At 44.6% G+C, this 26710-nt stretch overlaps 1 protein-coding gene across 2 annotated transcripts; it reads left to right on the forward strand.

Moving 5' to 3' along the window:
• MODO-DAB1 (MHC class II beta chain) lies at positions 1-26048 on the forward strand. 2 transcript variants are annotated; one of them, XM_056818236.1, is made up of 6 exons: positions 5-219; positions 22743-23012; positions 23629-23910; positions 24368-24478; positions 24918-24941; positions 25111-26048. In XM_056818236.1, the coding sequence occupies exons 1-6, from the start codon at positions 120-122 to the stop codon at positions 25122-25124; spliced, it is 801 nt and encodes a 266-aa protein (XP_056674214.1). In that variant the 5' UTR covers positions 5-119; the 3' UTR covers positions 25125-26048. The 2 variants fall into 2 exon arrangements, with proteins under 2 accessions (XP_056674213.1, XP_056674214.1); XM_056818235.1 differs by having other exon boundaries at positions 1-219; positions 24918-26048.
• Positions 26049-26710: the final 662 nt, after the last annotated feature.

Below are 26710 nucleotides of genomic sequence, written 5' to 3' on the forward strand. Positions count from 1 at the left end.
GAGGCAGACAAGAGAGTGTAACTCCTTAGTCTGGGAGAGGCTCCGGGACTTCCCAAGAAGTGAGGACCGTCCTGCCTCTTCCATCTCTCCGTGCCTTTTCTCCTCAGTTTATCTCCGAAATGGTGAGCGCGCAGCCTCTCGGGGGCATCTGGATGGAGGTTCTGGTGGTGACTCTGCTGGTGCTGACAGCCCAGGTGACTGCGGACAGACGCCCCCCAAGTGAGTACAGAGCAGCCGCTCCCCCCAGAGAGCCGAGGCTGCGGCCGGGGGTCCCTCTCCTGTGTAAGTCCAGGCCAAAGGAAGGTCCTGGGACAGGAGGGTCCTCAGATAGACGGAGAGCCAGGGAGAAGGTTCGGGTTCCCCTCCAATACACGTCCTTTGGCCCCGCTTCCCTTCTCTCCTTTCCTCGGGGTTCAGGACTTCCTCCAGCGCCCCCCGAAAGCCGAGGGCTCCAGTGAGTGAGTCCACAACCAGGTACGGAGCACCTGCCCCGCCAGGCGTTGGGCTGATGCTCAGGGAGGAAAGACAGACTCAAGACACTTCGTGCCCTCGTGGAGCTCAGAGTCTAGGCAGGGAGACCGCGGGCAAACAATGGGCACGAACCAGATCAATAGAGGATAAACTGGACGTAATCAGCGGAGGAAAGGCGATGGCATTAGGGGAGTCAGGAAAGGCTTTCTGTAGATGGGTGAGAGCCAATCCTGGGGGTAAGTCAGGGAAGGCAGAGGCAGAAAAGAGGAGGGAGAGGATTCTAAGGGGGGGGCAACAGAGAGCCCCCAGAGTAGGGAGATGGAGTGATCCATGGCAGGAAGAACAGGAAAGCGGGTGTCAGGGGAGAACAGAGCATTGGGGGGCCGAGAACATGAAGTGTAAGAAGTCTGGAGAGGCAGGAGGAACCCTGGTTGTGAAGGGCCTTGAAGGCCGAGAAGAGGGTTTCATATTGGATCCTGGAGGTGAGAGGCAGACACTGCAGTTTCCTGAGGAGGGGGTGACATGGCCAGAGCTGCCAAGGTATCCCCAACCAAACTTTTCTGTCCCTCCAAACACCTATCTGGAGCCTGTTGAAGCTGCCAAAAAGATTTTGATTTGGATTGTTTGTGACAGGAAGGAGTTGCCTTTCCTGGCTTATCCTCCCAGGTGTGACTGCAAGTCCTTAAGGAAAACTGGACTCTTGGGGACCCCTCCTTGTTTCTGTGGATGATGTCACCGGGGAGGGGGAAGCTCTGTCCATCCATTTGTCAGAAGTAGGTTAGAGGCAGACTCTGGGCTGGAGAGAACAAGGGGACTGGCCCAGCCTGGCTCTTCTCAGGTCTTCCTGATCCCCTGTGAATGGGCTGAGAACAGACTCAGCTCCCACATTCCCTGATGCCCCCCTTTCCTGGATGGGACAAGGCTGGTCCTCTGACCCCCAGGCCTGTCTCCACACAGCGGCTCTTCCTGTAGCCAGGCTCTGGCCCAAGGGGCCTCTCCCAGGAGCCAGCAGGGCTGAAAGACTGCTAGTTCTGGGTAGGGAGGAAGCCCTTTGGGGTGAACACCATCCCCTGAGAGAAGTCCCAGTTCATGTCACTCCCCTGGCAGTCTGGCCTGGCACCTGGCAAGACCAATCCCAGTCTCTTTGGGGTCTTCCCTGATTTCAATCCATCCCCCATGAATCCATCCCATGTTTGAGCTCTGTGGCCTGCAGGGCCTCTGGGGGAGAGCAGGCCATGGATAATGCTCATCCTGCAGGCCTGGACAAGAGAGAAGGGGCCCTCTGGAGACAGTGTGCCAGGGCCTGAGCCAGGGGGAGCCAAGAGCAGGGGGATCTCCAGGCTCAGCAGGGGAATGGCTGCTTCACCAGGCAATGCCTCCAGGAACACCTAGTAGGAGCCGTGGGTGCAGGGAGCAGCTGGTGCTCCTGTGGGGACAGTCACCCAAAGTGCCCAGAATTTCAGCATCTCCCAGCCCAGAAGTGAGTCAGACCTCCAGGAAGAAGGTTCCATGTGCCAGGCACTGTGCTACCTGAGGGGCAGGGCAGTGGGACACAGAGAAAGGCCAGAGTCCAGGCACTGGAGAACCTCACAGGCTAATGGGGACAACTACATGAAAAGGTCTGGGCACTCCAAGTTCTGTTGGGGTTAATGTGTAAATCCCCAGCAGAAGGGAGGCCCCAGAAGAAAGGGGATTGGCAAAGGTTTTCCAAGAAGGCAGGATTCTAGCTGGGACTTGAAGGAAACCAGGAGGCATCGATGAGGAGGGAGAGTGTTCCAGACCGGGGGGACCCCAGAGACAGTGCCCAGAGGTAGGAGATGGAGGGTCCCGCAGGAGGGACAGCAGGGAAGTCAGTGTCACCGATCACAGAGCACTTGGGGGGAGGGAGGAGTAAGGGGTGAGAAGACTGGACAGGAGCAGACCAGCTTGTGAAGGACTTTGAGGGCCAAACAGGATTTTTTATTTGATCTCAGAGGGGATAGGGAGCCCCTGGAGTTGATGGAGCAGGTGGGTGGCCTGGTCAGTTCTGGGCTTGAGGAAGAACAATTTGGCATCTGATGGAGAAGAGTGTAGAGGGGGAGAGACTGGAGGCAAGAAGACACCCAGCAGACTCTTGGGGTGATGCTGGTGGAAGGGGATGAGGGTCTGCAGCAAGGTGTAGGCAGGGTCAGAGGAGAAAAGGGGATAAATCTGAGATGTGATGAAGGCAAAATGCCAAGTTTTATCAAGAGCTCCTGTCTGAGAGATGAGAATGAGGATGAGCCTGGCTGTGAGCCTGGGGGCCTGGGAGGAGGATGCTTTCCTAGCAGTAGCAGGAAAAGAATCCCTGTCTGGGAGGACAATGTCCACAACCTGGAGCAAGCTCAGGGAGTCACTGAGGGGTGTCCAAAGAGCACTTGGGTCTGGGTTCATCTTTTCTGTAGGTAAAAGGAGAAAAGAAGACAGGAAAGGAAGACTAAGGCAGGTTACTTGACTTGTCTGTGGGAGGTGAGGGAAGGAGAGACACAAGTCCCCAAATGCTGCAGTTTGTTAGAGCTGGTGTGAGGCAGAATGGTGATGCCATGGATCAAAATCAAGAAGTCAGGAGGAAGATTTGATTTCAGAGACAATGTGATGATGACTTTTCTATGATTACTTTGAAGTGCTGGCCACATCCAGGGAGAGATGTTTTGCAGGAGCTGGAAATGGAGGGAGGGAACCTATGAGGAAGGGTGAGCCATGGTGAAGACTTGAGGAGGCAGCTGTCTATATAGGTGAGCAGTGAAGGGTGGGAGGGAATAGATGTCTTAAGGAAGGGAGTAGAGAGAGGAGAAGAGAGGGAAGTAACTGAGTCATGAGTATGTGAAGTGATGGAGAAGGGCAAGAGCAATCTGCTTAGGCAAAGTTTGAGCAGTAAGAAAAAGGGGAGGACAGTGAAGGGTCACAGATACCCAGGGGAGTCAGGATGTCAGGGATGTCACCATTAGAGTAAAAGGCTTCAGGGACAGAAGGATGAGTTTAGAGGCAAAATTATTGTAATTTATCGAAGGAGGTGATTGGGGGGGCACTTCCTCTAAAGTTTTAGCGAACTTTTTACTAACAACATCAAAAATTATACTCTAGAGGACCTTGTGCTCTGAGGCTCTGCTTTTTTGAATGGTGTGAACCCTCTGAACTATTTCAGAAAAGCTGTAGCCATGCTTCACTTCATTCCCTTCTCTGAAGCAACTTCCTTCCCATATCCTTTGCTAAGCTCTTCACAGAGATGCATCTTCCTTTTTCTCACACCTCCTTAGAGAAAAGTCTGGAGCTAAAAATTGTGATCTAATCTACTTTTATTCCTCTGTAAGATGTGTCAGACTACTGCCCTGGGATCTCCACCACTATCTTTGATCCAGTGTCCCTCCTGAGCTATTCCTGCCCTGTGTATATTCTTTCCCTTATCAGAATGCCTGCTCCTCCAAAGTGGGGCCTGTCTTTACATTTCCATTCATATTCTCAAATATAGCACATAGTAAGTGATAAGTTAATTTATTCATTCTTTCATTCATTGAAGAATAGTGTTATGAACCTGGAATACTCAGTTGTGAGTGAGAGGACTGTGGATATAGATAAATATTTAAATTAAAAAAATTTTATTTTATATTATTTTAAAATCTCTTTCCAAGATTCTTGTTTCCCTTATCTCTTTCCTCCCCACTCCTGGAGTTGCCAAGCAAGCTGACATGAATATTTAGAGAAATTTGTTTGAAAAAGGAAGTAGAGGAATAGGTCATAATCTAGAGAGGAAAAGAAAATCAAGGGAAGACAGTTCCATATAATGAGTAGTTGTGTATATTTCAGTCCTCATACTCCAATGGATCAAGGATCTTACAGATTTTCCTTTAAAGCAATTCATAGAACTTCTTTCCAAGGTACATATCTCAACTCAGTCATGCCTGCCCATTCTTTGTGACTGTGATAATTAAAATGTTTTGGGAGCAAGGGAAATATATAACAATTATGACCACTGAAATATGTTTTCTACTGTGTCTTGGTTTTATATAAATATAAGATGGTCACCAGGGAATATATTCCCAATTTATGAATATGCCCATGCCAACTGGGTTTTATAGAGAAATTTAATTTATAATACACTGATTAATCAATAGAAAAAGAGAGAAAGTAAGAAAGGAATAAAAATGAATAAATCAGTCAGTTGGTTTTATCACTCACCGAAGATCTCTCTAGGTAAGGCTTCTCATACCAACCTCAGGCTCCACCTTCAAGAGAGCCTCCTTTCAAGAAATGTTTCCAGAGAATTCTCCTCCTTCAGAGCAGGCTTCTCCCCTGGTCCTCCCACAGAGCAACCTCCTCAGTCCTCCTTCAGAGCCACCTTGCTCAGAGCAAAACCTCCTTACTGGAAGTCTCCCCCTCCTGTCCTCAGCACCCCCCCATCTTTAAGGAAACCATCTAAGTCCCCTCCCCTCAGTTCTCAAATTTACCAATCACTGTCCATGTCTCCCCTGTGCCAATGGTGGCTTTAGTTTAACCCAGGACCTCCCAGAGGTCTGTGGCTTTGCACATGTCTGTTGAAGGTCAAAATAATTAAATTTTGATCTATGCTGCAGCCCTTCCTAAATCCTTTTACTCTGAGTAGGGTGGAGACTGTAGTTTCAACACCTGGTTCTGTCATTCCAAGTATCTCTATTGTATCAATTCTAAAATCAATCATGACTCAAAGAACTTACTGTTCTATGCTTAAGCATAGGTCAAAGCCCTTTTCATTGTTTAGCAAAAGGTTTCTGTCCTAAAGTAGTCTTAGGTAGGGAGGAGAAGGATTTCCCATGCCAAGGGTTTTCACATTCCAATAGAGTTCTTACTATCAGTAGGAAATTTTTCAAGTATGAAATTTCCCAATGGGGAAATTTCCAACATTCATAAGTCTAAGAAATTTTAAAGTTTACATGACTCTTGTTCATTTTCTCCCATCAATTTCCACAAAATGTCCACCCGATTTCATTGCACTCGTCTTTATTGTTGACTCAGATTGTAAGGGTACCTGTGGATCCCACTGTTTGTCCATGAAGTATCTTTTTTTCTTGGCATGTTTGCAGTCCATTTTGTCTTTCTGTCATGTATTTCCTTGACAATGCCTTTTTCTCCTGCCCCTTCTTTGGATGATTAATATATGGTAACCTGATTCTACCCACCCTAAAACCTGTCTTGTGTGTGATACTCACACTTAATTCTTTCAAGGCAGTTGTAAGCCATGTCTTACTGCCATATTGCAATCCCTAGAGAATGCTATTATTAAAAAGAAAACCTATATTTTTTTGAGAGCCATCAGGTCAGTGAAGGAGCTTTCAGATTTTCTGCCAGAAATTCAAACCATTATTCTCTTCCTGATCGAGTTAGCATCCAATTTGTGCCCAACTCATTGTCTATCTGTGTTTCTATCAGATGGACATAAGAACAGACAATCTCTAGAAAATGTCCAATCCAAATATGATAGATCCAGCAATAAAACAAAGTATTATTATAATGAATGGTCAAATATAATCAGTACAAACAATTATTTAACATCAACAGAAGATACTTATTTTACATGGCTGCAATGTATCCATGAGTCACTCTCCAGTTTTTATGGTTGTTGGTGTAGTTATGTAAATCTTGAAATTTCTCAGACTTGTGAATGTTAAAAATTTCCACATTGAGGAATCCTCTATTGGAACAAATTCCCTACTGGGAAACATTCCCCATTTTGATGTGAGAATTCGCCAGGATCAGAAATGGGAGGACCTCTACTCCACCCGTACTTAAGACTGCTTTAGGGGAGAAAACTCCTTGCTAAACAATGAAAGTACTTGGACCCATGCTTATAATATGGCAAGGAGTTCTTTGAGCCATGCCTATTTTTTAGAATTGATACAATGAGATGCTAGGTACCTAAAAAGGTCGGGCAAGTTTTCTCTTAATGAGATTAGTTGACTCAGCTGTGTTTTCACTGGTTCAGATTTACTGAGGAGATTAGTCGACACAGCAACATTTTTTCTGGTTCAGACTTACTGAAGAGATTAGTCGACTTAGCAGGAATTCAGATGGGCAGTCTTTTGGAAAACGTCTACAGTGATTGGTAGATGTAAGGACTTAGGGGAGGTGACATAGGAGAAAAACCCCTATATAAGAAAAAGCAGAATCTCTTAAAAAAAATCCTTTTGGAGGATCTCTGATGAGGATCGCTTGGGAAGAATCTCTTGAGAGAGGCTCTGGAGAAGGGAAGCTCTTAGAGGACAATCTCTAAGGAGGTCTCGCTGGAGCTCCTCTGAGGGGACTCTGTCCCTCTGGAGGCTCTGGAGGGAGGCCCTTTGGAACAGTCTCTGGCTGGAAGGCTCTTTAAGGAGGACTCTGGCTGGAACTCTCTCTGGTGAAGTCAGCTGAGATGGAGCTGGCCTGGTGTCACTAGGATTCTTGCTTAGACAGAACTTGTGGTGAGAAAAGACTGACTGATAAATCTCTCTCTCTTAAGAGTCAGGTCTAGGCCATATTGGCTTAAGGCCCTTCATACTTATTTCCTTTTTCTCTCTTTCTCTCTTTAATTCCACATTTGCATTAATTAAAAATCTCTATAAAACCCAGTTGACTTGGGTATTTGAATAATTGGGAATATTTCCCTGGCGACCACCGTATATTTGGTTTAAAAACCAAGACACTGTAGTGAAACATATATTCTGTGGTCAAATTTGCTCACCCTCTCTTATATCTATCACAATTTATATCTTCCACCATTTTAACTCACTACAGTTTACAACATCACCATTTTATCTGTTACAGTTTAAGGACTTCAACCATTTTAAATCTAACAGTTAGTAGGATCTCAAATGGTGAGTCAACCCAGTACATTTCAAATTCTTTATGTACACACTATCACCTAGGTTTAAATTATGAAGCAAGAAATCTATGGGGCCTGCTTGAACAGCAGCTCTATAGTTGTGTAGTTCTCGCATTTTTGTTTGTAATTGTCTGATATATGTAGCAATGCTTGTATCCCCTCCTAAGAATGAGGTTTAGGCAGGGGTAAATGGTTGTGCTTGAATAGGTGGATGTCCAAATAGCATCTCAAATGGTGAGATGTGTAAATCACCTCTGGGTCTGCTTCTGAGATATAATAGGGCCAGAGGTAGAATTTCGGGCTACTTTAAGTGAGTCTTAATGCACAATTTGCCAATCATGGTTTTATGTTCTTTATCCATTCATTTTAATGGACTGGAGCTCTGGGGATTATGTGGTGTATGAAATTTAGGAGTTATCCCCAAACATGAATAAATTTGCGATAAGCCCGAATCAGTAAAGTGAGTTCCTTTATCTAAATCAATACGTGCTGGCACTGTGTTATGAGCAGTAGGAAACACTTCAGGCCACCTGGTAAGTTGATCGACTATGAGCAGATAAAATTTATACCGTCCAGCTTTTGGCATAGAAATAAAGTCAATTTATAGATGCTTAAACAGTGTGTAAGTGAGAGGACGTTCACCAAAGGCTTTTCCTTGAAAAGCACGTTGATTAAAGACTTAGCTAGTGGGACAAGCTGTACATACTTTGGAGGCAATTGTAGTTATTCCATGTGCTATCCATACCCTTTTATCAGAGTCTACAATATCTTGGGTGCTAAAATGACCATGTTTATGAATGGAGTGAAAAATCTGGTTATAGAAAGCTCTACGGAGCAGGCATTTGCCATCTCATGATACCTATATTGCATTCATCTGTTTTGCTTTAAATTTCTTCTTCCATTTTTCCACTTCCTTGTCATTATAAGAAAGGGATAGATCTAAATGATCAGTAATTGTTAGTGGCATAATTAACTCAGGGCCTTCTAAGACTGCTAGTTTGGCATTGATATCTGCTTGGCTATTTTTCCTGAAGGCAGGATCAGTGCCACCTGTGTGTACAGAGCAGTGAACAACAGCAATGGCCTTGGGGAGCTGGCTAGAAGAAAGTTGTTCAGTAATAAGATTTGTATTGGGAATATCTTTTCTAGCTGATGTTAAAAATCCCCTCTGAAGCTATAGCATGCTAACAGCTTGACATATGCCAAAGGTGTAGTGGGAGTCTGTGTAAATTGTGACTCTTATCCTTTGCAATTATACAGGCTTGTTTCAAATCTGTGAGTTCTTCACCCTGTGTGCTTACATTTGAGGGTAAGAAAGCTGACCAGAAAGTATCAAATTCAGTAACTACTGCAGCTTCTGTATAGCACACACAATCCCTTATAAATGAAGAATCATCTCTAAATAATATTAAATCTGAATTACCCAGAGGAGTTTTTAGCAAATCATTAAGAGGTTTATCATCAATGGGCATTAAAGATGTACAATTGTGTAAATGTTCTCTCTGGAAGTTGCCAAATCAGGGAGCAAGGTTGCAGGATTAAGAACTCCACAGCATTTTAGTGTGACATATTCATTATTTAATAGGGTTATCTCATACCTAGTAATTCTTTGGTCAGTAAATTCCTGTGTCCTATGTCTTTTTTTAAATTTTTAAAAAATTTTTTTAAAATTTAAATTAATTTATTTAGTCAATTTAGACTTTGGTTTTTTTTCTTTGGTTACAAGAATCATATTATTTCCCTCCCTCCCTTTTCTCTCCCTTCCTGTAGCTGACACGCAATTTCACTGGGTATTACATATGTCCTTGATCAAAACCAATTTCCATTTTGTGGGTGTTTGGACTAGGATGTTCATTTAGAGTCTACATCCATATCCATATCCCCCCCGACTCATATACTCAAGGACTTGTTTTTTCTTCTGTTTCTACTCCCACAGTTTTCCCTCTGAATGTGGATCATATTTTTTCTTGTAGATCCCTCCAAGTGGTTCAGATCACTGCATTGCCACTAATGGAGAAGTTAATTACATTTAATGGTACCACAGTGTCTCAGTCTCTGTGTACAATGTTCTCCTGGTTCTGCTCCTCTCACTCTGCATCACTTCCTGGAGGTTGTTCCAGTTCCCATGGAATTCCTCCACTTCGTTATTCCTTTGAGCACAATAGTATTCCATCACCAACATATACCACAATTTGTTCAGCCATTCCCCAATTGAAGGGCATCCCCTCATTTTCCAATTTTTTGCCACCACAAAAAGCCCAGCTATGAATATTCTTGAACATGTCTTTTTCCTTATTATCTCTTTGGGGTACAAATCCAGCAGTGCTATGGCTGGATCAAAGGGCAGACGTCTTTTAGTGCCCTTTGGGCATAGTTCCAAATTGCCCTCCAGAATGGTTGGATTAATTCACAACTCCATCAGCAATGCATTAATGTCCCAACTTTGCCACATCCCCTCCAGCATTCATTACTTTCCTTTGCTGTCATGTTAGCTGCTCTACAAGGTGTGAGATGATACCTCAGAGGTGTTTTGATTTGCATCTTTCTGATTATAAAAGATTTAGAACACTTTTTCATGTGCTTAATAATGGTTTTGATTTGTTTAACTGAAAATTACCTATTCATGTCCCTTTCCCATTTATCAATTAGAGAATGGCTTGGTTTTTTGTACTTGGTTTATCTCTATAAATTTGAATAATTAGACCTTTGTCAGAAGTTTTTGCTATGCAGATTGTTTCCTACTTGGTTGCTTCCCTTCTAATATTGGTTGCATTGGTTTTGATTGTACAAAATCTTTTAAATTTGATGTAATTAAAAGTATTGATTTTTGTGAACCTTAGAAATTCCCAGACCCTACTTTATAAGATTGGATTAAGACCATTCCCCATTTGAGCAGTGAACTCTACTTAGATCAGGAATGTGAGAATTCTACTTCACCTACTTAAGTCTGCCCTAGGGGAAGATAAAGTTGTAAACTCTTTTCTGAACAACGAAATGTACTTAAACCCATACTTATAATAAGGCAAAAAGTTCTTAAGCTAAGTACCTATAAAGGTCAAGCTAATTGTGAATTTACAAGGAACAAAGAGCTGAGAAACTTACTCAGAGCTTTCCTGGTGTGAATTACTCAAAAATTTACACCTTCTTAGGTGTGGACTATGAATGGTCTGTCCTTTGAAAAATGTCTACTGTGATTGGTAGATGGGAGAACTTAGGGGAGGTGACATAGGAGAAAATTCCCTATATAAGGAGATGACAGGCTCCTAAGGAAAAAAAAAACAGTCTCGAAGGAGGCTGTTGAGAGAAGGAGTCTCTAAGGAGGCTCTGAAGTGAGGCTGACTCTGGCTGGATCTCCCTCTGGGGAGACTCTGTCCCTCTGAATCCTTGCTTGAGCAGATCTTATGGTGAGTGATTAAGGACTGACTGACCTTTCTCTTAAGGCTTAGGCCTGGGTTGGCCAAGGCTGCCCTGGGCTGGCCTATCCTTTTCTCATTATTTCCTTTTTTCTCTCTTTCTATCCTTTTCTTTGATTCCTCGTTGTATTATTAATTAAATTCTCTATAAAACCCAGTTGACTTGGGCATATTTCATAATTGGTAATATTTCCCTGGCAGGAATCCTTATATTTGATTTAAAAACAAGACACCGTAGTGAAAACATATTTTCTACGGTCACAATTTACTCACCCACCCTTATATCTTCTACAATTTAAGTCTTCCACTATTTTAATCACTACAGTTTACAACCTTAACTATTTTAACTCTTACAGTTTATCCTTCCCACTCTTTTAAATCTCACATTTTACATTTTGTAATTTTTTTCTAGCTCTTGCCTGGTTTTAAAGTCTTTCCTTTCCCAATCTTTTGACATGTATACTATTCTGTGTTCACAGAATTTGCATATAGTTCCCTTCTTTATATTCAAGTCATTCACCCATTCTGAGTTTATCTTGGTGTAGGGTGTGAGATGTTGATCCAAACCTAATCTCTCCCATACATACTGTCTTCCAATTTTCACAGCAGTTTTTATGAAATTGTGAATTTTGGTCCCCAAACCTTCCTTTGGGCTTATCATAGACTGTCTTGCTGAGGTCACTTATCCCAAGTCTTATTTTTCTCGTCCTCCTTTCTGTCTCTTAGCCGGTACCAAATTGTTTTGATGACCGCTGCTTGATAGTATAGTTTGAAATCTGAGACTTCAAGTTCTCCTTCCTTTGCATTTTTTTTTCATGATTTCTTTGGATATCCTTGATCTTTTTCCTTCCAAATGAACTTTGTTATTTTTTTTCTAATTCTGTAAAGAAGTTTTTTGGTAGTTCAATGGGTATGATACTAAATAAGGCAATTAATTTGGGTAGGATTGTCATTTTTATGTTAGCTCATCCTATCCATGAGCAATCAATGCTTTTCCAATTGTTTAGATCTAGTTTTAATTGTGTGGAGAGTGTTTTGTAGTTGTGTTCATATAGTTCCTGTGTTTGTCTCAGCAGATAGTTTCCTAATTATTTTATATTATCTAGAGTGATTTTCGATGGAATTTCTTTTCTAATTCCTGCTGCTGAGATGTGTTGGAGATATATAGAAATGCTGATGACTTATGTGGGTTTATTTTGTATCCTGCAACTTTGCTAAAGTTGTTGATTATTTCCACTAGCTTTTTAGTTGATTCTCTAGGATTCTTTAAGTAGACCATTATATCTTCTGCAAAGAGGGATGTCACCAGCATTAAGATTTTCTTTAACTTTTTGACTTTTCAGTGCTACAAGTTTGAAATACATTTGTCAGAGCATGCCCTAAAAAGCTTGTGACTATAAAAATGATGTCACTAATTATTTAAATAAATTATGGGACTTTGCTTAATGATTCTGTCTGATTCCAGGACAAGATATACACACAAGTGCCATTTCAGATAGCCAAAGAAAGGCCAATCCAGGATGGATTGATACACTTCTAAGCCAATACAAAGGTCTTGAACCTAGTGTGAAGACTCGAGGTTACTGTGTTTAACATGTGTTAAGACATAAGCTTTCCTTGTATCCACACTCACTCTGAAGATACTCACAGATGAGTATCCCCAAAACCTTGGCTCCTACTTGGCTTCTATAATCTGGTCCCTTTCTTTTCTGCCTCTCATAGTGTGGTACCTTTCTGTAGTCCTGGCACTGACTGGGTAAATGCATCATTACTTAGATCATTTTGATTGGGCCCTGATTGAAGGACCTGTTATAGATTTATTTTTCTTCTACTTGGAATTTTTACACATAAGACTTTGATAGTCTATATTTTCATCCAGAAATTTTTCTTTTCTTTTGGATTTTCTGATGTCTTTTTAATATCTCTTGCCAATTGATTCATATACCTTATACCTCAGCCATGCATCCCTAACTGATTCTGAATCTTTCAATCACCCACAACACGGGGGAATGTAAAAAAAAATCATTATTTAAATTGCAAAGTTTAAATTCCTTTTGAGAAGAATTTTAGGTAAAGAAGATGCTACCTCTCTGAATCCAGAACTGAACTGTTGGAGAAGCCACCATGAAGAAGCCTCCAGACCACAAGTTGCACAAAATTGAACTTTGGGTGTGGTTGATTGAACATTTATTTGTATGTATACTTTTATGCCAAAGGGGACTGCCCCCTAACAGCTTTTTGTCAATGTGTTCAGCAATTATTGGTTTTATTCTTTTTCTCTTATCCTCACACTATTGTAATCTTTTAAGTTTATTATGTTTTCATGATCCTTTTGGGGAAAAATTAATTTTTCCAAAAATGATCACACGAGGGCATGTGAAAAATAGACTCGAATACAGGACTACAATCCCCATGAGCCTTTGCTCCACTTCCCCAGGATGCCTTGTAATCTCACCTGGGCCGAGATCGAGAAGGCATTTAAGCTGATTCAGAGGCTTTGTAGGGGCTCTCTTGGCGCTTTTTGGACTTCCGTTTTGGAGCAGACACGGCTCATTCCATAATGTAGGTGAGGTCTAGGCCTGGCCTAGACACGTGTTTTTTCTTATCCTGTATTTTCTTTTAATCCTTAACTTTAATAAACCTCTAAAAAATATAATACTCCTTGCAGAGAGAAACTAATTTCTACCTGCCTCAGTCTCCCCATCTTCCCTAAATTTTAATCTTTACACTAGCACATGCTCAATCTTTGTGAATGTACCATGTGCTGCTGAAAAGAAGGTGTATTCCTTTTTGTCCCTATTTTTCTCCACATATCTACTAACTAATTTTTATTAGATTTCATTCACTTCTCTTACATCTTTCTCATTTACTTTTTGGCTTGACTCATCTAGTTCTGATAGAAGGTTCAGGTCTCCCACTAGTATAGTTTTCCTATCTATTGCATCCTTGAGCTCCACTAGTTTCTTCTTTAGAATTTGGATGCTATGCCATTTGGTGCATACATGCTGAGTACTGATATTTCCTCATTGTCAATACTGCCTTTTATCAGGATGTAATTACCTTCCCTATCTCTTTTAACTAGATCTATTTTTACTTTGACTTTTTCAGATATCATGATTGCAACTCCTGCCTTCTTTTTATCAGTTGATGCCCAATAGATTTGGCTCCATCCTCTACTTTGACCCTAAGCAAGTCTGCCTTCCTCATGCTTGTTTCTTGTAGACATCATATGGTAGGGTTTTGTATTCTAACCCACTCTGCTATTTTGCTTGCATTTTATGGGTGAGTTCATTCCATTCACATTTAGAGTTATGATTACCAGCTGTGTATTTCCCAGCATTTAGATTTTCACCCCTAGTCCTACCTTTTCTTTGTTCACTATTTCCTTCTACACCAATGTTTTGTTTTTAATCAGTCCCTGTAACTCCCGCCCTTATTTTACTTCCCTTTCTACTCTCCCTCCCTTCTTATTCCCCTCTTATTTTATTTACAGTCTTTTTATACTCCCCCCACCCTTTCCCTCCCTTGTACTTCTTCCATCCCCACTAGACCATTTGTTACCCTTCTACTTCCCTATAGGGTGCAAATCAATTCTCTGCCCCAATGTATTTCCTTGTTCTTCCCTCTTTGAGTCAATTTTAATGCATATAGGAGTTGATTATTTCCTATCTCGAACCTCTTTACCATTCCTGTGTATTGATGTTCTCCCCCTCCCACTGTGAGCTTATTTGCGGGATATAAATTTACCTCCTTTTGTTTCTTTTCCCATTTATTTTAGTATTAACCTCTTTTTTTAGCCTCAGCTGTATATGTATATATGTACATATATTTATAAATACATACATATATATTCATGTGTCCAAGTATTTATATGCATATTTATGTCTTGGCATTTCATCCTATACAGTTTGTCTCTGTTGCTTCTAAGTGTGATTCTTCTAGCTGTCCAGGTGATAATAACAATTTTTAAGAGTTACCAGTGACCTCTTTTCTTATTCAGGATACACATTATTTTAACTTATTGGGTATCTTAAAAAAAGTTTATTTTTTGTTTTTATCCCCCCCCCCCCCCATTTTTAAATTACCTTTTGATGATTCTCTTAAGTTCTGTGCTTGGGCATCAGATTTTCTATTCAGGTGTGATCTTTTCTTTTCAAATGCTTGGAATTCTTCTATTTTGTTGAATGACCATAATTTCCCCTGTAAGAATATATTCAGTTTTGGTGGGTAATTGATTCTTGGTTGTAGACCTAGTTCCCTTGCTTTCTGTAATATCCTATTCCATGCCTTTTCGGTCGTTCAATGTCAATGCAGCCAGATCCTGTGTTATTCTCACTGTGGTTCTATGGTGACTTCTTCTTAGCAGCTTGTAATATTTTTTCCTTGGTCTAATAGTTTTTGAATTTGGCTATAACATTGCTGGGCGTTGTCAGTTGGGAATTAAGTACAGGAGGAGATTTGTTGATTCTTTTGATCTCCACTTTTCCCTCTTGTTCTAGAACATCAGGGCAGTTTTCTTGGATAATTTCCTATAATATGATGTCCAGGCTTTTTCTTTTGTCATGGTCTTCTGGTAGACCAATGATTCTTATGGTGTCTGTCCTGGAACGATTTTTAAATCTGTTTTGTGAATGAGGTGCTTCATATTTTCCTCATTTTTTTCATTCTTTTGATTTTGTTTTATAGTGTCTTGCTGCCTTGTGAAGTCACTTGCTTTTAGTTATTGTATTCTGGATTTTAAAGACTGGATTTTATCCCTGGCTTTTTGGTCATCTTTCTCCTGATATTTCATCTGCTTTGCCTCATTTTCAAGCTGATTGATTTTGGCTTTCAAGACACTATTTTCTGTTTCCAGATGACTTATCTTTTTAAGTTCTTTTCCCAGTTGTCTTCAGCCTCTCTTAATTGTGTTTTGAATTGTATTTTGAGTTTTTCCAAAGCCTGTATCCAATTTGCTGGGTTTTCTGTTTTATTGCTTGGTGTTCCTTCCTCCTGCAGTGTTCCATTTGCTCTTTTTTCATTGTCTGTACAGAAGCTGTTTATTGTAATTTCCTTTTTCTCTTCCTGTTATTTCTTCATATTTACCCCTTCTTTACTACCTGCAGTTGTCTGTGCTCTTGCTCCTCTCATTTATTTTTATTTTGGGTTTTTCTATCAGACTTCCCTCTTGGAGTTTTGTCAGAAAATCTCTCAGCACAGTCTGTGGGGGAGGGTTGTTGGAGCTTGAGCTTCCCTGCCCTCTGAAGATTTTGATGGGATTAGGTCAAGCTAGGTTTGGCTGGATGTGCCCTGAGGCCAAAACCTCCTGGAAGGGGGTAGCAATATCGAGGGCCTCCACTGCTGCAAATTGGCTGCCCCTCTGCACTCCTTCTCTAACTGCTTCCCCACCACCTGTGTTCAATGCTCTGATCCTGGCACAGCTTTTCCCAAAAGGTACTCCCTCCATATCAGTGCCTTTGCCTGACCAGAGGTTCTAGCTGCTGCTGAGGCTTAGGGTTTTAAGTGGAGGGAGGGGTCCTGGGATCTTCCTTCTTCCTTCCCCTTAAACCAGAATGTTCTCGAATTCTGACTTTTGGGGGGCATAACTTTTAGGTTGAGTTCAGCAAGAGGGTTCATTGGCTCTGTCTTGTTGTTAGGTTTGATTTTCAGTCCCCTAGGAACATTTAGTTTGTAATTGATAAGGGTTTTCAGAGGTCTGAACTTTTGCAGCCTCTATGCCTCCATCTTGACTTCGCCCATCCCTATGTTTTAATAACAATGCCTCGACCTACATTAAGGTCAGAGGACATCCCAAAACCATATTGGCAGATTTGGTTACCAACAAAACTGTGGCAGCCACTCCTCTAAGGCATGGTGGTTCTCCGGCAGCTATTGGGTCAAGCTGCACTGAATGATAGGCTATGGGAAATTAAGTAGGTCCCAACAGTTGAGTTAGATCACCTGAAACTTCCCATTTCTGTCCATGGACATAAAAGGTAAATGATGTATCATAATTTGGGATGCCTAAAGCAGGAGCAGACAGGATAGCTTGTTTTAAATTTGAAAGAGCTGTTTGATGTTCTGTTTCCAATATAAGTGGTTCAGGGACCAAGGTTTTTGTGAGTCCAACAGGTGACTTACTGATTTCCCCACAGCAAGGCATCCACTGTTGATAAAATTGTGTTGCTCCAAGAATCACCCTCAATTACTTTTTAGTAGTAGGAGCACTTGATTTTTGTTTGCTTTTGATATGCTTAGGAGAAGTTAAATGGGACCCAGGAGATTTATAAAATGAAGCCTAAATATTGTACCTTGGGGAGACAGCACTGAAATTTGTCTTTGAAGACCTTGTGACCTCTCTTATGTAGCTCTAAAAAAGGGTGCTTGCTATCCTCTTGGCATGCTTCAGCATTTGATGAAGCTAAGAGCAAATCATCCCTATATTGGATTAAATGGCTGTATTTAAATTTAGTGGCATCTGTATAAGTAATTAAGAATTGTGTAAACAGCATAGGACTGTCCATGAACCCTTGTGGCAAATGGGCCCAGGTCCCCTTGGAATCCTTCCAGGTGAAAGCAAAGATGTGTCTGGAATTTTCATGTATAGGTATAGTAAAGAACACTCAGTAGAAGTATATGGTACTACTGTAATGTATGTAGTTGTGCTAGGAATAGAAGAAATAGTAGTATTTATGATGAAAACTACAGAGTATCTCTTTATAATGCGATTGTTCCCAGCTCTCAAATTCTGGACAAATCGATAGAGATGCTTGCCATCAGGTTCCAATTTTGTTTTTTAATAGGCAGGTTAGGCATATTGTATTCAGACTTGTAGGGAATTATGATGCCTTAGTCAATCAGTGAGTTTATTAGAGGGCTAATGTCATCAATTGCATCCTTTGAAAAAGGGTAAGGAATGAAAGGAGGTAGGCTAGATTTTGTTTGAATTTGGACAGGGACAGCTTATTGAAGTAAGGCAACATCAGAAAATGATGTGGCCCAGAGAGACTCAGGTATATCAGTTGTGGTCTCAAAAATAAGAGTCTCCTTCATCTCATGAGCATGAAAGATGTACAGGTAATAAAGTTAAGGATTTATCAGGTAATTCCAGTGACATAGAGCCATCTGGAGAGTCTGTTATTGTGTCCACAAGCTTGCACAAAAGATCTCTCCCCAGAAAATTGGTGGGGGAGCCAGGCATTAAGAGGAAAAAGTGTTCCATGCTAAAGTGTCCTACAGATACTATTCTAGGGGAAAACTTGGTAACCTTAGGGGAGTCCCTGATACCCTGACATTTGTTGAGCCAATGGAATTTAATCAGGTGTACTCTTTAATATAGATCTGGAAGCTTCTATGTCCAAAAAACTATCATCATAGGTGTTACCAATCTTTAATTTTTCATGGGGCTCATCAGTATGGGGAGGGCAGTGCATTGGGACAACAGGTAGTAAAAAATCAAGGTCTGGAAAATTAAAGGTTGTATCCTCTGATTCCTGTGATTCTTGTTTCTATAAGAATTTCTCCAGTGGATGTTATTTCTTATTGTCTGGATTAAATACCTGCAGTTTATCATTGTGTTCCCTCCTCTGACAGAAGTGGCAGGTAAGGGACTGATAGTTACATTCTTGGAGATGGACTAGTGCCTTTGGTTGAGTATGATCCCTTTTGTTTATCAAACTTATACTTTAAAGATTTGATTTTTTTACATGGTTTCTGTGAGATTATAAATCTTCATGTTTTTCTTTTTGACCTTTGGAGATATAAACAGTAGTTTTCCTCTACTGTTCAAGGTCCATCTGGGGCCATTTTGGCCAATATGTTAAAATGATCCTGTACTACCCTGCAAGAGTTGTTGACAATGTGTTGCTTTATTTGCTTAATATCTTTGTCTTTAGAAATATCGACCTCTAGATACCAACCCCCAAGCTCAATGACCTTATCCATGAATTGTGAGGGTTTCTCATCATCAGATAGTTTGAGGCTTTCAAATTTTGTCCATGCTTCCATAACTTTGGAGTATTCTAGCATTGCTGTCATAATGGTCTCTCTACAACAATGTAATTGCAAACAGTGCTAGGGGTTGTTATAATTCCAGTCAGTATCCTGAGCAGGCCAGTGTGTTGCATTATGCTCCTGTACCTTGTTAACATTTAAGATGATCTTATTTTTTCTCATATTGTGTTAGAAAAGTGTTGAGCAAATTCTCAACACCCTTATGAGAAGGATCATATTCATAAAATGTTGGTTATCTTCTTTGTCACAATGATAGGTTCAGATTAAAAATGAGGAATATCATATTTTAATTCTCTAATATCTTGAGGAGTGAATGTTATATGGTGTTTTAGGGCTACTACATCTCCATTGCATTCTATTTTGGGCACTTAATTTAAGGGGAAAAGAATTTGTAGGAATCACTTGATGCCTGTGATTCCTTATAAGTTGACTGGGGAGATATTGAGGTAATATGGGTAGGAGCAGTTATGGTAGCCAGATGAGATTCCCTTGGGGCTGAAATTGGTGGTGTGGTGGGAGACGTGACAGGAGAGGATAGAGGATTAGAAGGATTAGGTGAGGTAAGAGTTGAAGAGCATGAAAGAGATGTGGTAGAGTGCAAGAGAGTAGAGTCTGTATCTGGTATATAGGAGAGGGGTGTCTCATCTCCATTTCATGAGAAATAGGATTGTCCTCTCTTAGTGGTTGAGGAACAGGCCTACAAAATTCAGACTGGGATCTTCATTTGTCATTAGATCCTGTAAGAAGTATTTGAAACTGTCCAGTTGAATTTGCCTGTCAGCCTGCATTTCTGCTTTAATCTTTCACATAGTAGCATTTTTTGATCTTAACACTGTTGATCAGAAAAACAAAACGTCCTAGGAATCATAAGGAGAAGGAGGTCATCTGGAACCTTAAAGGTCCCTAATTGGGCAAAAAACAGAAGGCTTTCATGCAAAGTAGCATTTATGTTGCTTAGCATTTTGATCAAAAAGAATATACAGGAAAAGGAAAAGGCGAAAAATAATAATTCAATATTTATTTATTTATTTTTGATTATTGTTATTATTAGGGGTGGGAATAGGGTAAGTGGAGGGGTATGTAGGTTATTTCATTTCATATAATTTTGTTGTATTTTTATTCTTAAGAGGGAAAAATTTCATTGTTTTATTTGTTGCATCCCTCTGTTGGAAGCAAATAGGCACTGCAGGTAAGGAGGGAAAAAGGAAAAAATTAAAATGAAAAAATTATTGCTCAATATTGACTTCTAGTGGCCAAAATGTAGCACTACAACAGGGAGGGCGTAGGACCATGGTTAAGGGTAGCCTTTGGAGCAAGAGGTGTTGTTAGGTTCTGCCAGAAATCAAAATGGAGGACACGACTACAAAATTGGGCAGGGTCTGGTTTCGTGGTTTTTCCCAAAGGCAAAATGACTCTGGAGGAGAGATAGTAGTAAACAGGATTCGTTAAAACAGGGAGAGGGCTATGAGGTAGGCTGGGGTGGTTGAAAGCAGGCCAGGACCCTCCCTTCCAAGGCAAAGAGCCTAGCAGATGTTAGGAGATGTCTAGCTGCCCAACATGGAAAGAGGGCTCCTCTCCAGGCTTGGCTGGGACTGGGAGAGGCAGGATAATCCTCCTCAGCAATAAACAACAAGGCAGTGAGACCAAAGGCGCAGGGTGGTACTGCAGAAGGGAAGCTGGGGGTGATCAGGGTCCAGCAGCTGCTGGAGATAGTGGCCCAGGCTTGCTCCATGTTCTCTCCCCTCCCGGAGAGGCTAAGTGACCTGATGCAGATTTTATCTGTGTAATCAGGTGAAACATTTTTCCATGTTAGTCGTTCTGTGGAAGAGTAAATCCTCCAATGGAAAAAGGAAAATAAAGAGAACGAAATCGATGCTAATCACGTGAGTAATTTACACTCGTATGAAAGGGGCCAACCTGAGCCTCTGAAGGTCTCTGAAAAGGGCATGAAAAGTGCCTGTTGCTCAGGTGATGACATTCTAATTAGTCCATCACACTGTGGACTTGGGGCGGGACTGGAGAAGGAAGTGGCGCAGCCAGGCAGGATCTTTGTCTGTGGAAGAGCCAGTGAGGGAGCCCGACGTGAGGCTGGGAAGAAAGAGGGAGGAGCTTGTGGGTGGTCTCAGAACGGGAAAAGAGCTACAGTCGGTCCTCTGTGTGGTGTGGAGCTTCTGCAGTGAATCTGGGGAAAGTCAGACAAAGGGAGCGAGTGTGAACGGGCTGTGCTGCCTCCTGACAGAGGGGAGATCTAGATGCACCCGAAAACCAGAGGAATGTAGCTCAGGATCCTCTCTGCGATCTGTGACTGCTCGCAGCGCCCCCTGGTGGCTCTCTGCTTCTCTGCCATGGCGGGAGGACACGCCCTCCTCTGCTCTGTCCTGTCAGCCCCGCCTCCAGCTCCTCTTTCCAGGTGGAGCCTTTCCTGATTCTCCAAAGGCCGCCCCCCCCCCCCACTGGGGCTCCTCCTCCTGGGTATCCCCAGCGTCTACACTGGCACATACACTGGCTGCACCCACAGCCGTGTAGCCCTGGGGATTGTTCCGGGTTTCTATTGGCCTCGTCAGCACCCAGCAGGGCACAAAGGAAGCTCCTAATAAATGCTGGTGCCTGGACTGACTGCTGGGGGAGGACAGCTGTGGGGGGAGAAGCAGAGACGGGAGAGTGCAGTGATGGTGACCTCTTTGGGTCCTGCCTCACCCCTCCCCCTCCACTGTGTGCTCCCCCCCTGTGTGTGCGCAGGGGAGGGGCCAGACTCAGCCAGTCAACAAGGGGCTTGCACGTGCCCAGAGAGGTCTCTGCCTGCCATCTTTGGCACGTGTGTCCATCTTGTGTTAGTGTAAAGGAAGAGGGAGATTCACCAGCTGGAGGTGGAGGGTGGGGTGGCAGGCCAGGCAGAGAGGGAGAGCAAAGGCTTGGAGGCTGGAGGTGTAGTGCTGAGTTTGGGGAGCAGCGTGGAGGCTCTTTCAGTGACACAGGACTTGTGGGACAGGGAGCAGCAGGAGAGGCTTCAGAGAGCCTGGAGGCAGCCTGGGGAGGCTTCAAATGCCAGGATGAGAGTTTGACATTTCTCCTGCAGTCATAGGGAGCCAGCACAGGTTCTTGAGCAGGAGTGGTACCAGGTCAGACAGGATGACAATGATTTCCTCACTGGAGGTGGATGATGGTGATGGCAGTCAGTCAGCAGGATTCGGCCCTTGTATGTGCCTTCCCTGCCCTGTGCTAGTTACACACAGAAAATGAATCTTTTCTTCCCTCTCAGAGCTGAAGTTCCAGAAGGAGGAGTTAAAGAAATGGGGGAGAGGCTGAGGGAGGAGCCTGGAGGACAGTCTCAGGAACTAGGAGCAGAGCCTCCATGTGGAGGCTGTTTTCAGCCACTTCAGGGCCCCTTTTGGGGTTTTCCTGGCAGAGATACCTGAGAGGTTTGCCATTTCCTTTTCCAGCTCATTTGACAGATGAGGAAACTGAGGCAGACAGGGCTAAGTGACTGTGACTTGTCCAGGGTCACACAGCTAGAAGTGTCTGAGGGAGGACTTGAACTCAGCTCTCCCTGACTCCCAGTCCAGCAGAGCGCTCTGGGTGGGGCCTCTCAGGGTGTGGCAGCGTGTGGTGGGTGTGTCCATGTCCAGCTCTGCAGGGGATAAGGAGAAGTCCAGGAGGGAGGGATGAACATCAGGGAGGAGGTTAAGCTCTGTGAGGAGGCCTCTGGGTGGTTGTTGGGGCAGGTCTCCCAGTGTTTGCCCAGGCTGGGGTAGTTGAGAGGCAGCTGTGACACAGGGCACACACAGTCCTGGTCTGGGAACCTGAGGTTCTGGGTTCTAGTCCTGCCTCCACTCCAGACTTGCTGTGTGACCTGGGCAGTCACTTGCCCTCTCTGGGCTGTGGAGGGTGGAGCGGAGCATGTTCAGGAAGAACAGCAGGAGGCGGGTCTGCTCTGGTGGGTCAGGCTCAGGCTGGGGGCAGCAATTGGAGGGCTGAGAGGTCTGTCGGGGCTGGCCCGCCCCCGGGTGTCCCCTCAGAGCACTTCACGAGGCAGTTTAAGTCCGAGTGTCACTTCGTGAATGGGACGGAGCAGGTGCGGTTTGTGGAGAGACACATCTACAACCGGGAGGAGTTTGTGCGCTTCGACAGCAACGTGGGGGTGTACCAGGCGGTGACCGAGCTGGGGCGGCCCAGTGCTGAGCATTGGAACAGCCAGAAGGAGTTCCTGGAGGACAGACGGGCCCAGGTGGACACTGTCTGCAGACACAACTACGAGATTGTTGAGCCCTTCTCAGTGCGCAGGCGCGGTGAGTGGGAGCCCCGGAGGGCAGGGAGGGACCAGGAGAGCCCACCAGGGACCCTGGGAGAGAGAGCAGGCAGCGGGAGAGGGGCGGAGCAGGGAGGGGTGAGGGGCGGAGCAGGGAGGGGAGAGGGACGGAGCAGGGAGGGGAGAGGGGCGGAGCAGGGAGGGGAGAGGGGCGGAGCAGGGAGGGGAGAGAAGGAGAAGGAAGGGCAGAATGAATGGGGAGAGACAGGGGGCTCCGGAGGGAGGGAGGGGCGGCGCACAGAAGGGAAGAAACCCTCCCCCGGAACCCCTCCATCCAGTTGGGAGGTTCTGATATTCTAACGGGAGAAATGGACGAGCCCGAATCCTCCCCTACTGCAGTCAGTGGCTCCCTGGAGTCGGGCTAACACGGCTAAAGGGAGGGAAATCCCCGAGTCTGGAGCGCCTGGGTCAGAGCCGTCTACACCTGAATAAAGCGGTTCCTCTGAGTCCTGGCCCTGAGCTCAGCAGAGGCTCTCCGGGGTCCGCTTTCTCCCCGGCTCATCCTCGTACACAGACTCCCCGGAGGCCGGAGGCCAGCCAGGACCAGGGAGCCCGGGGCTGCCTCCCTGCCTGCAGCTCCTCCTCCTTTCTTGCAGTGGAGCCCGAGGTCCTGGTGTATCCGTCCAAGACGGCTCCTGTGGGCCACCACAACCTGCTGGTGTGCTCTGTGAGCGGCTTCTACCCCGGGGCCGTGGCGGTCACGTGGTCCGTGAATGGGCAGGAGCAGAGGGCTGGGGTCGTGTCCACAGGCCTGATGCGCAATGGCGACTGGACCTTCCAGACCCTGGTGATGCTGGAGGTGACCCCCCAGCGCGGAGATGTCTACACCTGCCACGTGGAGCACTGCAGCCTGCAGAAGCCTGTCCTGGTGGCCTGGAGTGAGATGGAGCTTTTGGCTCTTCCCCTGCAGCTCTCCCATTGCTCAGGCCATGGAAGGGGCTCTGGGGGGGCCTCTTTCCTTCTGCCCTTGGCCAAAACCAGTCCTCCGAGCCCCCCTCCCTTTGCCCAGCAGGGCCCCCTGATGTCAGGGCTGAGCCAAGAGCTCTGGGAGGCTGGAACCTTGTGAGCCTCCTCCCTGGCCTCCCCCTGGGAGTCTGGGAAGAGCCTCCAGACTCTTTCCCCTGGGCGGGGGGAGCTGGGCTTGGAGACAGACTGATGTCAGGGAGCCTGGGGAGCTTTCCCTTCCTGAGCCCTGGGGGGCCCTTCACCCCTCCCTCCCTGCCTTTCTCAGACAGGATTTAGGCAGCTTCTCAGGCCCCCCTGAGCCCCGGGTGCTCCCCAGAGCAGGCTGCCTCCTGGAGGGACAGCCCTGATCCTGGTGTCTCTTCTCCCCAGGTGCCCAGTCAGAGTCTGCCCAGAGTAAGATGCTGAGTGGTGTCGGGGGCTTCGTGCTGGGCCTCATCTTCTTTGGGGGTGGCCTCATTGTCCACATGAGGAGTCAGAAAGGTGAGACCCCCCTGGGGGAGCCCTGAGCCCCCTCTGTGCCCTCCCCCAGGGAGAGATGGGGCAGAAATCTGCACCTGGCTCAGGGCTGAGGGGTGGCCTGACTCTGGAGTCAGCTCTTCCCCCCCAGGAACCTGAAGCAGGGAAGGGGCCAGATCCCAGGCCCAGGGTCTTTGCCAACCCCACATTCCCCAGCAGAGACAGCCTGGGGAGGGATCTCAGGGACCGGCTCTCAGCTCCTCTCCCCCTCCCAGTCCCTCCTCCCATCCCCTCCCAGCATTGTCCATGGAGGGATAAAGCATGGATGAAGTGCTGGTCTGAGGTATCAGGTCTGGGTTAGTAGTGTTAGGAGCCCCTGTCCCACAGTGCCCAGAACGGTGCTTCCCTTTGTTCCTGGGATTGACAAGTCTTTGTCTGTCTGTCTGTCTTCCTTCTTTTCCAGCTAATCGTGGTTCACAGCCTGCAGGTAAGATCCTTCTCCCCAGCTGGGATCCTGGTTCTCCTGGCTACAGCCTCTGCCCAGTGCAGCCTGAAGCTAAGACAGACTTGGGGGGCCTTTAGTGGGCAGAAGTGGTTCTCCTTGTGGGGTCCGTCCCACCCTGGACTCTTCTCTGACTCTCATCTGTCCTCTGCAGGGCTCCTGAGCTGATCCCTGAGGCTGTGTCTCCTGGAACTTTTGTCTCCCCTCTCAGCCTCCCTCCACCATTTGGAGGCCCCCTGCTTGTGCCCAGATATCCAGGAGGTCAGCCCTCTTGACCCCTTCCCTGGAACAGCTCCTTTGTTGCACCTTCGACTCTGTCCTGAATCCTGCAGTTCAAAGACCCCCCTCTAGTCTCCCTCATTCCCACACCAGGGTTTCATCCATTTTTGTCCCTTGAACCTCCACCCCAATAAATGAGAAGAATGAGAATCAGCTGGAACCTGGTTAACAGAGAAAAAGTAGGGGGAGCAGGGAGGAGACTTCAGTTCTTGGAATCCTTAGAATCAGTGTGTGTAATGCTTCCAGAGGGGAAGATGGCAGCCCATCCACATCTTTTTATCCTGATTGTCTCCTGTCTGTGCCCTTCCACAATCCTGTAGAGGGATTCCAGTGTCCTGGGGGCCTCTCTCTGCCCTCCTGGTCATTATGTGGAGGGCCCCCAATGGCCCTCCCAGGCTGTCTGCCCATCTATCCTCCCCTTTCCTATGGGATGGCCCCCTTCATTGTGGCTTCCATCTCTCTGATGAGGTTCCTGCTATCACTTCTGCTCCTTTCTTCCCTGGTGATGTCCTGGAGTCTCTGTTTGCCCACTGTGTGCCCTTCCAGTACACTTGAATGAAATTAAACTTTTACTCATACCTTTTGCTATTATATCTTATTCAATGTTTACTATATATATCCTCCATCAGACCTTCTCTAATTACAACAATAAAAAAAGTTTTCAGTGTAATGATCCCATTGAGTACATCTATCCAACAGCATATGCAACAGTCATACTCACAGTCTGTCTCTATTTCCTTCATGATGGATTTGTTTACCTTCTGACCAAACTCGGTCATTATAATTATATAACATGACGCATTTTTTTTTCTATATTGTTGTCTTTGGGTATGTTTATTTCCTGGTTTTGTTTGCAGTGTTTTGCATCAGTTCCAAGTCTTCAGAAATTTTCTCCAATGTCTCATATTTGTTCTTCCTTCTGTTCTAACAATGCCATTCAGGTGCAAATTTGATAAGTCAGGCAGGATAAAGGGGAACATCCTGCCACATACATAGACCGTCTGTCATAGATGGCAGATACAATCTTAGGTTTAGAAGCAGATAATGACAAGACAGTTGGCCAAGTCCACAGACAATTTTTGAGGGGATGCACTCCCAATTTGAGAACATTCTTCAAGAACTATTTCCCTAAATATGACTCAGTTTCCCTGATTGAATTGAAAGAGGCTGCAGGTTACCTATTTGAAAATAATTCAGATCAGAGTAAGGAAGTTCCTGAAAGATAAGCTAGAGAGGACTGAAAAGGATTTGAAACAAGGAAATTGAGGAAATTAAAAATTTGAACACAGGACTTTCAAAACATCTAATTACCAAAAACCTAGTTACCAGGCAAGACCAGTGCGAAAAGAAACTAGGGAGTGTTTCTTTTGTCAATGTAAAGGACATTTGATTAGAAACTTTTTTTTAAAAGAAGAAACAGGAGAGTACTAACAGAGACAAACATAATGCAGAAAGTAGGTACAAGAAATCCTCTT

The sequence above is a fragment of the Monodelphis domestica genome, chromosome 2 (assembly GCF_027887165.1).
Source record: "Monodelphis domestica isolate mMonDom1 chromosome 2, mMonDom1.pri, whole genome shotgun sequence".
NCBI lineage: Eukaryota > Metazoa > Chordata > Mammalia > Didelphimorphia > Didelphidae > Monodelphis > Monodelphis domestica.

Coding starts and splice junctions, on each gene's coding strand:
- MODO-DAB1 (XM_056818235.1), top strand. CDS start 120: ATGGTGAGCGCGCAGCCTCTCGGGGGCATCTGGATGGAGGTTCTGGTG. Junction 23,013..23,628: donor CTTCTCAGTGCGCAGGCGCG/GTGAGTGGGAGC, acceptor CCTTTCTTGCAG/TGGAGCCCGAGGTCCTGGTG. Junction 23,911..24,367: donor GCCTGTCCTGGTGGCCTGGA/GTGAGATGGAGC, acceptor TCTTCTCCCCAG/GTGCCCAGTCAGAGTCTGCC.